The sequence below is a fragment of the Mus caroli genome, unplaced genomic scaffold (genome assembly GCF_978045245.1).
Source record: "Mus caroli unplaced genomic scaffold, Mus_caroli_1 scaffold_22, whole genome shotgun sequence".
Taxonomy (NCBI): domain Eukaryota; kingdom Metazoa; phylum Chordata; class Mammalia; order Rodentia; family Muridae; genus Mus; species Mus caroli.
Window position 1 is genome coordinate 7,977,174 of NW_028227277.1, and position 17,468 is coordinate 7,994,641.

The following is a 17,468-nucleotide window of genomic DNA, read 5'->3' on the forward strand; positions in this document are numbered from 1 at the left end:
TCTAAAAGAAGCCATAGTGATGATTAAGGGAGATGTGTGAAATATAAAATTTCAACTGCAGTAAAGTTGAAATATGAGATAGGCTAAATTTCTGTCTAAATGTCTTGCAATATGCCTGATATATTAGGGATCTTTAGAGCTGAATACAATTTAAGAATTTATACACATTGGGTACTATGATATGATACATTTTGTATTCATGAATATAAATAAACATTTTTTTTATCTATGAATGCCATCCTTGAACTAAATTATAGTCCTATTGTGTAAGACTGTTATAAAATAACCTTAGAGATGTATTTCCACAGATATATAAAAGAGCATGACTTCCACTACATATTTAATACCTAACAGATTCTCCTTGTAATTTTTATTTAACTGCAATTTATACATCAATCATCTTAATATTATTGACTACTTTGAGAATCAACTAATATATCTGTTTTTTTCTACTTTTTTATTTTTATCCTTTTATACCCTAAAATATCATTAATGCATATTTAACAATATCCATAACTGAGGATACTATGTCTAATGTTCACTACTAAGTTATTACAAAACATACAAAATACTCTTTGGGAAATAAGCATAATAAAGAAGCATAAAATTTTATATAGTGAATCATTAAGAAATATATTCAAAAGCCCTTATTAGATACCACCTAACAGTATGAGAGTATTCAAAACCCATTATATAGTTGTGTATCTTGACTAACAATTAGCTTACTTTAAGAAGATTGTCAGTGTTCAATTAAAGAAAATATTTTATCAGTATAGGGAGAACTTTAACAGAAGGGCAAAGCCTGTTTCCCATGACATAAACAATTCCTTGTCTGAACATTCTATTGTATCTTGGAGATCTTTGTAACCCCTGTGATGTCATCAGTTTTGTAACAACACCAACTGCTCTTAGGGCTTTCAAACAGTCTCTTGAGTTCACCCATATTTATGTTTGCAAGATGGTGGAGGAGTCTCCTTGAGAGTGAGAATTGAGAGTTTAGAGAAATAAGAGAGAGACCTAAGGAAGCTGGCTTTACATCTCACTGTAAAGCATCAAGGAAGATGTGGTCCTGGGACAGGAACTGTGAGTCACCGAACAGTGTTGTGAAAATTCCTGGAGTAGGCATACTTGAGTCTGGCTTCCCAGTAATGAATAACAGAAAATGCTGCCACTGTGAATTTAAGGAACTTTCCTGCTTATCATAATTCCTGAATGGTGAGGATTCTAGTACATTATTTTGTCCATCCAGGGAGACAGGAGCAGGCAAGTCCAAAGCTAGTATAGTGTGAATTTTTATATTTTATTTTATTGGATTTTGGCTTGCCAAAAGGAGACCATAAAGAGTCAGGGAGGAAATGATATTTCCCAGTTTATATCTGTTCAATATTTTACTATATTCCCAGTTTGTTCTTCTAGTTACAGTGGCTATCAGACTGTACTAACTCAGAGCAAATTATTCTTATGAGACATTACATTCTCTGAACTCCTCTGAAAACCAACCCCTGATAGTGACACCCTAAACATACTGAATCAGCAGTTTGTGTGTCTGACGTGTCTTTAATAGAGGAAAACAACTGTCAGAATCAGAGACAGATACTTTTTCCAATTCAAGATCATTTAAGTCTTTCAGTTGGATGAATTGTTCAGTCTTTTGATGATGGTTTGCCATACATAACTACTTATTCCACAGTCATGAGCCCAGATTTTTTTCTTTTAATTAGGTGTGTGCATTAGGGATCAAAGTCCCATTCCAGATGTCTACTGTTTGTGAGGTCTATTAGATACCTTAAGTACTGTATGCATTTACATATGTTTATTCTTCCTGAATATACTATACCAGATAGGGAAATCCCTTTTATGTCAATGGGATTGAATCATTCAAACATATTTACATAACATGATTTTGAGGAAGAAACCTGAACTTTATGGTAAATATAAATGTTTAATCATCATGGTGTATTTTATGCAAGTAATACTGTGTCCTACATACTTTTCAATGATTGCTGAAGAGAAAAGTACCCGAGCTCTCATCCTTTCATGTGGTTCAATTGTGAGAAAATCTCTTCAATCTATTCTCTAAATGACTTTTTCTAATTTGATTCATGTAATATATATCTCCTTAAAATATTGGTAAAACAATCCATATTTTTTTTAAAGTAACCTTTACAAAACCAAGAGTTATGTATTGATTTTATAGTGTGACTTTAGAGAGATCCTCTGAATCAGAGAGCTTATCATAAGAATTTAGATCAAAGTCAATTTGTTAATAATCATTCATTACAGAAGAGCTGTTCTTGAAATATACTGCTATGATAAGGCCTGCTCACGTGTAGAGGACCAAATATTCATTCACATTATGCTCCAATGAATATGAATCTTGTTATGAAAATTCTGGTATGGAAAACACCTAACTATTACTACAAAGAATTTTATAATGAAACTTGGATATGGAGACATTAGATAAACTCTTTATTGCCAAGGAGAAACCCATTAATTTTTCCATTTTTTCCTTTTTTATGAGATTTTTTAAATTTTACATTTCAAATGTCATCCTCCTTCCTGGTTTCCCCCTCTGAAAACATCCTTTCAGCATAGAGCCTTCTCAGGATCAAGGGCCTCTTCTCCCATTGATCTTCAACAAGGCCCTCCTCCACTAAATTTGCAGCTGGAGCCATGGGTCCCTCCATGTGAACTCTTTGGCTGGTGGTTTAGACCCTGGAAGATCTGAGCTACTGGTTGGTTCATATTTCGCTCCTCCAATGATGCTGTGAGCTGCTTCACCTCTTTGGGTCCTTCCTCTAGCTCCTCCATTGCCGACCTTGGGCTCCATCCATTGGTTGGCTGTGAGCATCCACCTCTGTATTTGTCAGACACTGGCAGAGCCTCTCAGGAGACAGCTATATCAGGCTCCTGTCAGTAATCACTTGTTGGCATCCACAATAGAGTCTGGGTTTGGTGAATTTATATGACAAGGATCCTCAGATGGGGCAGTCTCTAGATGGTCATTCCTTCAGTCTCTGCTCTACACTTTGTATCTCCCCCATGGATATTTTGTTTCCCCTTCTAAAAGGACTGCAGTAGCCACACTTTAGACTTCTGTCTTCTTGAGTTTCATGTAGTTCATGAATTGTAACTTGATTATTCCAAGCTTCTAGGTTAATATCCACTTATCAGTTAGTGCATACCATGTGTGTTCTTTTGTGACTGTCTTACCTCATCAGGATGAGAATTTCTAGTTTCTTCCATTCAATGAGTTCATTGGTTGTAATAGTTGGGTAGTACTCCATTGTGAAAACGTACCACATTTTCTGTATCCATTCCTCTGTTGAGGGACATCTGTGTTCTTTCCAGCTCCTGGCTATTATAAATAAGGCTGTGATACACATTCTAGAGTATGTGTCCTTATAACATGTTAGAGCATTTGTTGGTTATATGACCGAGAGTGAGAATTTGTCTTAATACAACTGAGTATAATATTTTTCCTGAAGATACAAAAACACAGTAGATGGCAAGGTTTTATGCTATTACAAAATTTAGCAAGTGATTTGTATAAACAGCAGAAATCTCAGTTGGACTTATTAGCTGAATATGATGAAAGCAGGAAAATATTCATAACTTTATTTGGGATGTCATGTATATATTATTTTATACCTTTCTATATTTTCATTTTAAAATATGTCATGGACAATCTTAAAGTAAGTTGTTGTTGGTATGACTCTTTCAGGAGATCTGCTTAGTCCACTCTCTTCTACATATGCACCTACAGGCACAGTTCTGGGGTGTCCTGATTAGTTCATATTGTTGTTCCTCCTATAGGGTTAGTAACCCCTTTAGCTCTCTGGTATTTTCTCTAGCTTTTTATTTAGGGGCCCTGTATTCCATCCAATAGATGACTGTGAGCATCCACTTCTGTATATTTCACTGGCATAGCCTCAGAAAAGAGAGCTATATCAGGGTCCTGTAAGAAAAATCTTGCTAGCATATGCAATAGTGTCTGGGTTTGGTGGTTGCATATGGGAAGGATCCTCAGGTGGGGCAATCTCTGGATGGTCCTTTTTGTCTTTCTCAGCTCCAATATTTGTCTTTGTAACTCCTTCCTTGGGTATATTGTTTTCCATTCTAAGAAGCAACGAACTATCGACACTTTGATCTTCCTTCATCTCAAGTATCATGTGTTTTGCAAATTGTATCTTGGTTAGTCTGTTTCTGGGCTAACATCTGCTTATCAGTTAGTGCATACATATGTGTTCTTTTGTTATTGGGTTACCACACTCAGAATGATATCCTCCAGATACATCCCTTTTGCCTAAAAATGTCATAAATTCATTGTTTATAATTTCTGAGTAGTACCCTATTGTGCAAATGTACCAGAATTTCTGTATCCATTCCTCTGTTGAGAGACATCTAAGTTCTTTTCAGCAACTGGCTATTATAAATAAGGCCGTTATGAACATAATAGAACATGAGTCATTATTACACATTGGAGCATCTTCTGGGTATATGTCCAGGAGAGGTGTTGCTGGAACTTCTGGTAGTGCTATGTCCAATTTTCTGAGGAACCACCAAAATGATTTCCAGAGTGGTTGTACAAGCTTACAATCCCACCAACAATGGAGGAGTGTTCCTCTTTCACCACATCCTAACCAGTATCTGCTGTCACCTGAGTTTTTGATCTTAGCCATTCTGACTGGTGTGAGGTGGAATCTCAGGGTTGTTTTGATTTTCATTTCCCTGATGATTAAGGATGTTGAACATTTTTTCAGGTGCTTCTCAGCCATTCGGTATTCCTCAGGTGAGAATTCTTTGTTTAGCTCTGTACCCCATTTTTTAATAGGCTTATTTGATTTTTTAGAGTCTATCTTCTTGAGTTCTTTATATATATTGGATATTACTCCCTTAACGGATTTAGAATTGATGAGATTCTTTCCCTATCTGTTGGTTGCCTTTTTGTTTTATTGACAGTGACTTTGGCCTTACAGAAGCTTAGCAATATTATGAGGTCCCGTTTTTTCCATTCTCGATCTTATTGCACAAGCCATTGCTGTTTTCTTTTAGGAATTTTTCCCCCTGTGCTCATATCTTTGAGGCGTTTCATCATTAGAAGTGATTTTAGACCCATGTCTTGCTTTTATGGTGTGATGGGATATTCAGGACTTGCTATGATGGGAAAGTTTGGTTCTGTTGATACCAAGTAACCTTGCTTTCTGTTGCTTCTGTTCTTATGCTTGCCTCCTGCCATCTGATTATCTCAAGTACTTGCTGCCCTCAATATATCTGATTAGAGCCTATCCTTTCTATAATCCTAGTCGATTCAGGATTCGTCAGAGTCCATCGTTCTCTGTGATCCTTTTGATAGAACTTAGTGGGGAAACCCAGTGGGGAAACCCCCACTCAACTCCCGATTGGGCGTGCACCCAAGAATCATGAACAGAACACAACACCTTGATGTAAAAACATGAGGTAGTTTAATGGCAGAGCTCCGGGTCAAAAGGTATCTCACAGAGGAGTCAGTGGATTCGACCATGAGGCTAGGAAGCTAGAGGGTTTTATGGGGTATGGGGCTTAGGGGTGTAGAATTCAGCATAGAGACACACTATTAGCATATTCAAACATTAACAGAAAGATTTCATGTCAGTAAAAGGGCATCAGGACTTTGTTCCTGTGGGATGGGGGCTTATCTATGTTCACATAGCAACCAGTTGATTTATGACTTTATCCAGCATCAAGGCGCAGTAGACAGAGGGGAGATTCCAGCCAAGTGGTGTTGACTCAGACAAGATAGCCTTGCATTCTTTTTCATCTTTGCAGTCAAGCTGTTCTTAGGAATGTCTTCACAACAGCCCTGTCTGTTCTGCTTTGTCCTCTGCCCCAGGCCGCTGTTTCATAGACAACTCTTTTACATGAATCACAAGTTACAAAATCTCATTTTCCTTCACTTTGATTACAGGTTCCTATGAACCTTAGATTCTGGGTGTCTCAGAGTTCTTGGAAGTCAAGCTTTCTCTGAGACTCTGAAATCCTGGTGTCACCAAGCTCCTGCTATTCTGTGACCCTGTTATCCTAAGATCTTGGGCATGTTACAGGGTCTGGAAGTGGTGTCTTTTCTGAGGACTCTGGAGCTGTCTGATCACTGATCCAAAGATCATGTGGAGAGTCCTCTGGGCGTCTGTTAGGGTGTCTGCTGACTTGAACCCAAGGGAACCTGGAGCTGGTGCCTACTGGAAGGGACTTGTGCCCGTGATTAAGCAGGTATCCTACTCCCCTGCTGCTAACTCAGGTCCCTCGCTATTGGATTGGAACCGATGTTGTGTTCCACTCACCAGTGATAGAGAGATGGAGGTGAGAGTCCTCTGTGGAACGTGGGGGTGTCTGCCAACCTGCACCCTGCCAACCATTATTAATATTAGACTGCATAGCCAACAATACACAGTGAAAAACAAATTAACTGAACTGCATCTTTGGAGGTCCTCGTCTGAAAATGACCTGTCAGGGTTCTGAGCCTGAATATTGATGTCTAATACATACATACATACATACATACATACATACATACATACATACATTCATACATACATACATGTGTGTGTGTGTCTGTGTGTGTGTATGTGGCTTCCAGGTTCTATATTTTGATAGAATTCCTTTATGTTGTAATGTATGAGATTCATATTCTCATTCCTTCTTTTAGGATCCACTACTTATGTTATATGTTGCTGTATATTTCAAACCTGATGTAATATTTTAATTTAGTGGTGTTTTGTTTGTGTATATTTTGGCTTTTGGAATTTGTTTGTTTCCATTTTTGATTTGGGTCTCCAATTTGATTGTGTTTTATCTTTTCATCTGAGGGAGTTGACAAACATAAAAGTACAGTGTGGTAGAATTTATTCTTTCTGCCTTATTATTTTGAAGCTAGGATATCAATTCTTTTCTAAAAATATATTTCATGTGTAAAATTTTGTATGTGTTTTTGCCTACATGCTTGTCAGTGCACCACATGATTGCACTGCCTATGGAACCCACAAAAAATGCAGAAGATACACTGGAATGGTAGTTACAGAGAGTAGTGATTCCCAATAAGGGTTTTTATAACTAAACCAATGTCTTCTTCGAAAGCAAGAACTATTAATCAGGTGAGCCATCATTCTATTCCCTGTCTTTTTAAAAAAATTTTTTTTTAATTCACATTCCAGTCATTGTACAACTTCCCAGTTCACTCTTCCACAATTCCTCATCCCATTCCCCACTTGTTGCCTCCTGCAAGCAGGTCTTCTGCAAGATCAATACACTATATAATTAACTGAAATTTCTGTCAATGCTCTACAATATTCTATGTGATGAATAAAATATTTCTTTCTCTCTTAATGTCTACTCCTCTAATACTTAGTATGAAAAAAAAGTCTCTTATCTTCTCTCCTGCAAAGGGGATGATATTGGGATGTCATCTACAACATTCATTCACTCTCTCACACAGTTTGTGTTTTCTCTTAGCAGTCAACTAATACCAAAGTCACACATTCACTCAGATTCCAAAATAAGGTATCTGAGGTCATGTAAATTGTCATTCTGAATCAGAGTAAGAAAGGAATACTTCCAATGTGTAGTTACACCCAAGAGGTGTATGTGTGTGTTTGTGTTTCTGTGTGCATGTAAATGTAACAAAAGTGCTTGTAAATTAGGGAGTTATTTGTTTTATATATGTGAAAAGGGAATATAAGTGTGAGAGATCAATGTTGTAATATTATAATATTAATCTTTGAAAACTCCAAAATTAGAAATACCATGCACCCATTTGCATCCTCATCTGACTGGAGGGACACTGAACTCTTGAGAATTTTTAATAAGTAACAGTAACCCTATCGCTGAATGTAAAAAGGTCTGTTCTAATTATTCTTTGTTTTTCCTGGTTTATTTTCATTTCAAATGTTATCTGCCTTTTAGATTTTCCCTTTGAACACTCCCATTCCACCCCTTAATCTGCCTCCATGCTGGTGCTCCAACATACATCCACCCACTACACTTTTCTGTGTAGCCCTGGTGTCTCGGAACTCACTGTGTAGACAAGGGTGGCCTCAAACTCAGAAATCTGCCTGCCTCTGCCTCCCGACTGCTGGAATTAAAGGCGTGTGCCACCACTGCCTGGCACTCCAAATGTTTTTAAGTGTGCTGTGTGTATATGTAGTGCTCACCAAGGCCAGGAGAGGGTTCTTGGGTCTACAGACACCTCTAACCTAGGTTTTCTACAAGAGCAGCAAGTGCTTTTTTTTTTTTTTTTTGGAAAAAGAGAATGACAGAAACAGAGACACAGATAGACACACACACACCACACACACACACACACACACACACACACACACACACACACACACACACACACACATATATATATATATATATATATATATATATATATATATATATATATATATATATATAGAGAGAGAGAGAGAGAGAGAGAGACAGAGAGACAGAGAGACAGAGAGACAGAGAGACAGAGAGACAGAAAGAGCCTCTGTTCCTGCACTTCTACAGGTACAATGGGAGCAGGGGGCGCGGATCTGTGAAGCAGCCCGCCTGGGAACTCAGGCGGCCTGGCCACACCGCTTTCCCAAAACTCTGACCTGTGCTCAGGGCCCAGATTCGTCCCCTTGAGCCAAAGAACCAGGGGAGTAGTGGTTTTTTTCTCTACCCAGTGGCAAGAAAGATCGGCTCTAGGCCCTATACACACTACATCTCCCATGAGTACCTGGACCCGACTTCCTTTCCAACATGGAGGCACTTCCTGTTGGTTTGCAGTCACACTCTATAGCCACCAGGTGGCAATAGAGAGCGGGTCTAGGACAAACACACACACTAACTACATCTCCCATGAACACCTGGGACGCACTTCCTGTTCAAAATAGAGGCACTTCCTGTCGACTTGCACCAAGACCAAAGTAAATATGTGAGAAAATGGTTTATTTATTTATCTAACTTTGTCATAGTACATTGAATGAAGTCAACACATGAATGTGGATGCAAGAACCCCATGAAAGCAAGTGGAATAATATTGAATACCGGCTTCAAGTCCATGTTGTATGCAGTGCCCTTTCTTGTAACTCAAGGACAGTGTTGCTAGATGTGGCACTGTTCACAGACAGTAACGTAACCTCATATTAATCATTAATTAAGTACATAGCTTAAAGACACAACCACAGGTCAGAATGATGGTACCCATTTCTCAATTGAGATCCCAGTTCTCAGCATATTCATGTTTACAGTCCTGTTTGTAAGTACACATCGGTATATTACTAACATTTTTTTTATATGACAAAGTACTACTTTTGTTAAGATGAAGAGTAAGATAAGTTGAATATCATCTAACATTTTCATACCATGAAAGTTTCAATAAAGCAATTTACCTTTGCGGTTCAGTATAAAATTTGAATCTGGTCTAATTAAAATAACATAACACTTTGGGACAAAGATACACATTAGCAACCCTGCACTAGAAGCCAAGATGGAGAAAACCTCCACAACCACCATGACCCTCGCCCTGGTGCTGTGGTAGACAGGGAGGAAGGTGATCCAGACACTGCAGAACACCAGCATGCTGAAAGTTAGGAACTTGGCTTCATTGAATGTGTCAGGAAGGTTCCTAGCCAAGAAAGCCAAAGTGAAGCTCACCAGAGCCACGGAGCCCAAGTATCCCAGGACAATGTGGAAGGCAATGACAGAGCCTTTATTGCAAAGAATGACAATCTTCCCATGTTCAGATTGTATATCTCTGTCAATAAAGGGAGGAGATGTTACCAACCAGATTCCACAGAGAACAAGTTGGATTAGGGTACAAATGGGAATGACCAATTTAGGTGCCCCTGATACCAACATCCCTCTCATTCTTCTTCCTGGAGTAGTGAGTTTGAAAGCCATGACCACAGTTATTGTTTTGGCCAACACTGTAGAAACAGCAACAGTGAAAAATATTCCAAATGTGCTCTGCTGCAAGATGCAGGTGACGTGGTTGGGATGTCCAATGAAGAGCAGGGAGCAGAGAAAGCAGATGACTAGAGAGATGAGCAGGATGTAGCTGAGAATGCGGTTATTGGCCTTCACAATGGGAGTATCCTTGTACTTCACAAATGTGACGAGGACTAGAATTGTGATGGCCGAGAAGGACAGTGCCATGCAGCCTAGAGCCATCCCCAACGGATCTTCATAAGCCAGAAATGATACAGATCTTGAGAGGCAGTAGGTTTGCTCTATGTTGGAATACTTATCATCTGGACACCTCACACACTGTTCCATATCTGCTGGTAAATGGACATAAACCCTTATAAGATATCATAATTACATAGGTAATAATTTTATATTTGTATTATTCATAGGAAATATTAATAAACATTTTGGTGTTGAGCATCTATTCCATTCCTATTTGCTATAGAACCACTAACTTAAGATTGCTCTGTACTAACCTATGTTTGTCATCAAACAAAACAGCAACAGAGGAAGCACAACAGAAAAAAATACTTATTAAATAAAAATAAAAAAAAATGGTGACTAATAGTAATAATCTCAGAGTATTTAATTCCTCCAAACATAAATACATTATTCACAGACAAGGGTAGTGTGCAGACAGCAGTACTGGTGTCAGTTGATGAAATGCATCATGTGCTTTGTTTGCTCTGTGGTTTGTGCCTTTGTCTGTGTCTTCACATAGGAACCAGAACATACAATTCCTCATTTAAACACTATTTGCAAAAAGGAATATTTTCATTCTTGAAGCTGTAGACGTCATAGACCTATGCAAGTCCCTCTCATTGTTTTACAGTATCTTACTCCCCAAATACCCATTTCAAGCTACATGGCATGAAGTTCATGGATGTTAACATTCCTCCCTCTATTCTTAGCTAAGCACTAGCCCATCTCTTGTTCCATTATTGAAACCTGCACTCTTGTTCTAATCCTTTGACAGGAAATACTTAATCATTTGTCCATTAAACCTATTAAAATATATTTCATTAAACAACAACTGTTACCCTGCGCATCTGATCTTTTTCACAGAGTAAGCTTGGTGATGGAGGGAAAGATTGTGGACACATCAGGTGATCAAATATCTACGTACAATGAATCAAAGAAAAATAAACATATGCATAGATTACATCTAAAATGTTTCTTTAAAAAATTGTTGTACAGGTAGGTCCGCCTAAACACTTTCTATATAATATAAAATCAGTAACCATCATATTGTGAGAGAAATGCCTTGACTGAGGAAGATATTGGAAGTTATTTGCTGAGTCCAGAAGAAGTTGACATTATATAACTGATTACGTTCTGAATCATGGAGAGTTTAGGTCTTCAGTTTGCATGTCGGCCATTTCGTGTTTCTAGTCTGGAAACAGAAGGTATTCAAATTCAGCATTTTTTCTTCTGCATGCAAGCATGTACCTGTTTCATTGGAAACCTCATTTTCTGTGCAATGAACACAATCAAAGCAGCAGTCTGCTGTTTCTTTCTGTTGAATTTTCCTGAATCCAGCAGTACACATCACACTACACACAGAGGAGGGAACCTGTGGCAGTGCATAAATGTTATATAATATGCATGTGAGTGTGTGTATTTCATATATTTGTCATATGAATAATGTCCCATAGATTGATATATGGGACACTAACAGAAGTGCTATACATATTCCTCTGATACCCAGTATCACTTAACAGTATCAGGCATATTTTTATTTATAGTACCCTGCAACACACTGAATGTCACACAAAAATTACTGTATCGTGTAATATTTTATATGTAACATTCAGGTTGTAGCAATTATAAAATTTTCCTTCCTAAACTGATCAATCCAAAAAGAATGTTTAGGTGGCACAAGTATTTCTTTCATTATTTATAAATTACAAAAAAGAATACTGTGGTGTATGGAGGGTGAAGGAAGGGTAAATCAAGAAAGAGTAGTTTTATGACTACAAACAAAATATGTTATAGAAGACACCCATAAAATTAATGAAGTATTCCTAAGTGTAAAAGAAAACCTTGAACACACTACCCCTTTCTCTCTTTTCTCTGCATCTATGAGGGAGCTCCCCACACACCCACTCCTGCCTCACCACTCTAGCATTCCCCTGTGCTGGGGCATCAAGCCTTCACAGGCCAAAGGGATTCCTCTCCCACTGATGCCAGATAAGGCAATCCTCCACGGAGGAGGGGAAATCACGAAGGGGGATAACACTTGAAATGTAAATAAATAAATAAAAAACAATACAAAATATATAAATTAAAAAGCTAAAACCTTGAATCTGGAGAAACATTTATGTTCACGACTGTGTGATATACTTAATTAGGCTATAGATATGTTTGCACAGAACCAAAAAAATATCCTATGGATGATATATAGTTACAAACTTTTCATTAATCATGTGTACATGTACATTAAATTTTCAATTCATTAAATATATTCCTGTATTTTAAGTGAATAGGCATTTGGGTACTATTGAACATGCAATCCAGAGGCAAGGATCCATCTATGACCAGATTTACATGAAGTTTAGCATTATCAAATTTGATTATTACAACTTAGTATAGTCTTTTGCAAAAGTAGCAATTGGTACTAACCACAGAGTGTTATATTTTAAAATACACATAACTTGAAAAAATTATGGTATACCCACTGCAGTTCCTCCCATGGCCCATTCCAAATCATCAAATATATGAAGTTGTTGACTCTTTTGAAAACAAGGTATATAGCTTCCTATTTTAACTTTTAATCCAAGGCCTTGTGGAAAATTCCAAATGATGGAAATGTCATACTCTGTACACTGATTTTCCCTATGCTTCATGTTCACCAGTTCTCCAACAGGGTTCGTAAATACCCTGGTTTTCATCAAGGAGGACACCTAGAAGAGATGCATGCTTCCAATATCAATAAAGCATATCAATAAAGGTAATTCAAAATTATGAATTCCCCAATTTCTTAATGACTTTCAGAAGAGACAGGTGTATTGAAATAAATGTGTGTAGAAAAATATAGTATACCTCATTGATAACTGAAAACTTATATACTTAATATTAATGATAAAGATAAAATGTGCTAGAAAAAATGATTACTAGATAACAAGTAACTGTGTGTATGTGTGTGTGTGTGTGTCTGTGTATGTCTGTGTGTTTGTGTGTGTGTGTGTCTGTGTGAACATTCTTGTCAAAAAAAATTCATTTAAGTGAAGCCATGTATGAGAGAATGAAGGGGAAGTCTGAATATCTGGAAATTGTGAAAATAAACAAATTATTTTCATGTACATACAGTATACTCATATAAAATTAACATAAATTTAATAAAATGTGCAGTCTTAGTACTTTATGTTTTTGTATATTGTTAATTTAAATGGCTAAATAATAACCACAGCACATACATGTATCAATTTCTGAAAAACTTTTCTTCAGCAAAAAATTCTAGTCTAGTCATCACTTAAGGCTTTTATGATAAAACTCTTGGCTCCTATTCTAAATTTTGAACTCATTTGGTTGAAATGTGAGACACCTTTTCACAAAACTCACTGGTATTCGTAAAAATGCATGGTCTCTTATTAAATATTATCTTTGTGGGTGAAATTCATCCATGTAAATGAATCATTAGGGGCTTTTGCAGTATACAAATCATTGCACTGAGAGAATAATCTCTAACAAATGTACAGTTGTTCCTCTGGTTCCATTTAAAAGATCACATTGATATATCTAAGCATAATGAAATGTAAGTCTTTACGTGCTGACAAGCAGTGAAATGTGTTTTGTGTTCTGCCTTTTTCTGAGACTCTACTTGTTGAAGAATGTGTTCATGGTAGGTGTGGGCCACAGCATAAACAGCATTGTACAGATTGTAACCTTCATCACTCATGGCCATATCATAGCTGTGCAGTGCTGTCCATTCCAATGTGTTGTTGAACGTAATATGCATTTTAATGCTGTTCTTGGAGATTGAACAATTAAAATAATTCCATTCCAGTATAGTATGAGAAATATCTTTTAGGTATTTGACTGTGTTCATTGTTTGCATAAAATTCCTTAATTTAGGAATCTCAACTCTGTGGTGTGCAAAAGTGATAGTCCCATGGAAAAGATTAAGTGTGAATTCTTTTTTATGTGTGATGACATCCCATTGTGAGGTTGTGATCCAGATTCTCTGAGCACCTAACTCTTCCCATCTTCTAAAGCTTACTTCTAGAGTAGAGTTCATTTCACCATAAATGATAACAACCTTTGCTGAAGATGTCATAATTTGTTTATCATATATTGTAGACCTTGTCATGTATATCTGCATGTTTTCTGGGATCATATTAACAAAAGCTAAACAGATCCCATGCCTTTGGCTCTCTTCTCTTACATCTGAGAGAAACTGAATCCCCTGATCATCATCTGAGATGACCAGTCCTATCCAAGTCCATCTAAAATGAAACATCAAGGAGACCATGCCATGTGATAAATGTGTGTCCTTGGTGGCTACCTGATGGACATGGGGCAGCCGGTCATGGTCGCGCAGGTTAGGATTAAATGGTCCAAAGAAAACCTAAAGGATGTAGAAGAGAGGATGAAACTTCCAGTGAGGAATATGATTATTAGGATATTTAGACTCATATACATTTAATGCTACTCACCTTCCAGAACTCTAGATAAGAAAAGTAAGATTGTACTATACACATCATGTATTATTCCTATTAGATTCTAGGCTATGTCTGATGAGTCTAAAATTCCTAGAACACAATTTTACCTGTATGCACAGTACATCTATGAACTGATTATTTAATTCATATATATATAATGTGTATGTATGTGTGTGTATTTGTGTAGCAGCACACCCACAAATGCATTCTTTCCAAGTTTTCTTGTAGGCACCTGTAAATGTAATTTAATTTTCTTAACCCATTCAGTGTCACAATTTCTTACCAGTGGCATTGAAGAATGCGTTGCCAGTTTTAAGGATGTTTTCCATGATGGTCCTGTCAGACCTATGGTACATGAATCATCTAAATAACAGAAATAATTAACAAAATTCATATGTCCATCTATTTGTGTATATTCTTGATCCAGATTTCTCAATAAATCATGACAGTTTCCACCAATGATGGAGAACATCAAAGTCATGTTGGGTAAAAGATAAGGATTCTTGTTGATCTCATCGGTAGCAAAAAACATTACCAGAAGAAGCTCATATTCACTTGCTGTAATTCTAAAACAAGGCATAGTGATGATAAGGGAGATGTTTGAAACATGAAATTTCAAATACTGTAAGGTTTGTAATATGAGATATGTTAAATTTGCCTCCCAAGTGCGGGGATTAAAGGCGTGAGCCACCACCGCCCGGCCAGACTAATTATTTTAGGATATATTTTATTTAATTTTATTTATCCATTTTAAGATATATATACACAATGACACGTTATACCATATGACCAGAATATTATCCTTTAGGGTATTGTACACATCAAGTTAATGTTACCTTTTAGTGTGTTCTTACTATTTCTATTTTGTAAAAAAAAAAAAAGTTTAAACACACTTTCCCTCATAATCTGCAGCCACAAATGATAACATCTCACTCATTGTACCTCAGACCTAATACCCACATTGAGAACAGGTTCTTTTCCACAAGAAGTACTATGATTCTCCTAGATTTATCTTTTCAGACCTCAGATGTTGAGATTAAGTCCAGAATTTTCCCTATGAATCCAGGGAACATGACATAGGATGAATGGAAAGGAATTGTGAATAAACATTAACTACTAAATAATGTTAAAATTACTGAGAGATTAATAGAAATATTGACCTTGTATCTGATAGTGATAATAAGCCAAATCTGTGCTTGTGCATTTGTGTAATTGAATAAAAAGATTAGTCTGGTAATTGAATATAATCTAGCATTCTTTTTCCACATTCAGTATCAAATTCAGGATTGCAGGAAGAGGATCATTTAAAGACAATTTAATGAAGTAAAGTATATGTATATTCACAGGTATATAAGTAATATTATACATTTAGCCAGGTATAGTGGACCAACACATACATAAATATTTCAATGGAACAATGCATGTTCATCTGTTGGAAACCAGAATTAGGTAAACTTTTATGAAGGCATTTAGATGCATGATCATAATGAGGCATTGGCAGACAATTGAATATAGGCAGTGATGCAGTCTCTTCATATTGAGTTCTTGACAAAGGTGGGGATTGTGAATTCAAGGCAGATGAAAAGATATCTTTCAACATATATTATCAACAAAGACTCAAAGGAGAGAATCCAGACCTTCACATTGTCCAGCACTGTGAACTTGAGTATAATTGCACTAAAACTATACTAAACTGTGACACATTTCGAAGTATTAAAATAGTTATTGATATAAAAATTTGTTTTCAGGGGTTCTTCAAGTTACATGGTGAGGAAGACAACAGAAGCCACACTTTGTGTATACAGATAAATATTTCAAACTAGTGACATTGATACATTAAATAAAGTTAACGACTTACCTAAAATTTGAAACTAAATTAAAAAAAATTACCATTAGTATAAGATTTTTCAGTTTCCCAAAGGTAAAAATGACACTCCCTTTGCAAATCTCCATCATTATCTTCACTATTCTTTATCCTCCAAAAGCAGCTTGGTTCAGTCAAACAGCACAAGATGAGAGAAAACTTCAGAAACAAAAATAAAATAGTGAAATCACAGAGCTTCTTCATGTCTGCTAGGATCTAGGATGGAGCTGTTGTTAAATCCGTTTCTGATGTAGAAAAACATCACACACAGAGTTACACCTATGTGTCTGTTTTAAGGCTACTTCTGTCTGGAGATCCACTTATTATATTCACAGTTCCTTTCCATCCCTCCTATTGCAGGCTCCCTAGATACATAGGGAAAATTCTGGCCTCAGGCTCTACATCTGAGCTCTGAAAACTTTTCATCAACATACTTTTGAAAACATGTTTTGAGATCATGTTTTCTACCCTCAGGGGTCATGACTGTATTCATGTGCATAGCATAAATCCCAAGGACAATCTTCTCCTGCATGGCTCAGATGAGACAGTTTGTCAAGAGCCATTATGTACGAACACAATGGATTTCATCAGAAGTTCCATACTGTGACAGAAGTTGAGAAGGTCATTAAAAGTTCCATATCACTCAGATGCTGCGTTTAATCATGGAACATTATGTAACACATTGTCAAGTTTAGGGAAGGGCAGTCTCACATGCACCATTGAGCCTGGAGTTGACCATGCTCTCTGTTGTTCATATACTATTGTATGCCACTCATGTTTACAAAATCTCCTCAAAATTCCTGTGATTCCTGCCATCTGGAGAACATGTCAATATGCTAATTCCAAAAATGTCTGGATTTTTAAAGATTGAACACCCATCCTGTCCAATATCAATAACTGTGCAGACATTCACTGATATGCTGATTTCTTTCCTGATAATCAGTGCCTGGCAGTCAATGACATTTAAT

The 17,468-nt window shown here is 36.8% G+C and overlaps 1 protein-coding gene across 1 annotated transcript; it reads right to left on the reverse strand.

The window, feature by feature from the left end:
- Positions 1-8,951: 8,951 nt before the first annotated feature.
- On the reverse strand, positions 8,952-16,704 carry LOC147000055 (vomeronasal type-2 receptor 116-like). Its single transcript, XM_085834278.1, is given in 7 exon segments — positions 8,952-10,289; positions 11,425-11,548; positions 12,654-12,878; positions 13,742-14,542; positions 14,920-15,202; positions 16,495-16,520; positions 16,522-16,704. Coding segments are annotated over 7 exon segments (2,550 nt in total). The 3' UTR covers positions 8,952-9,381.
- Between the last annotated feature and the right edge of the window lie 764 nt (positions 16,705-17,468).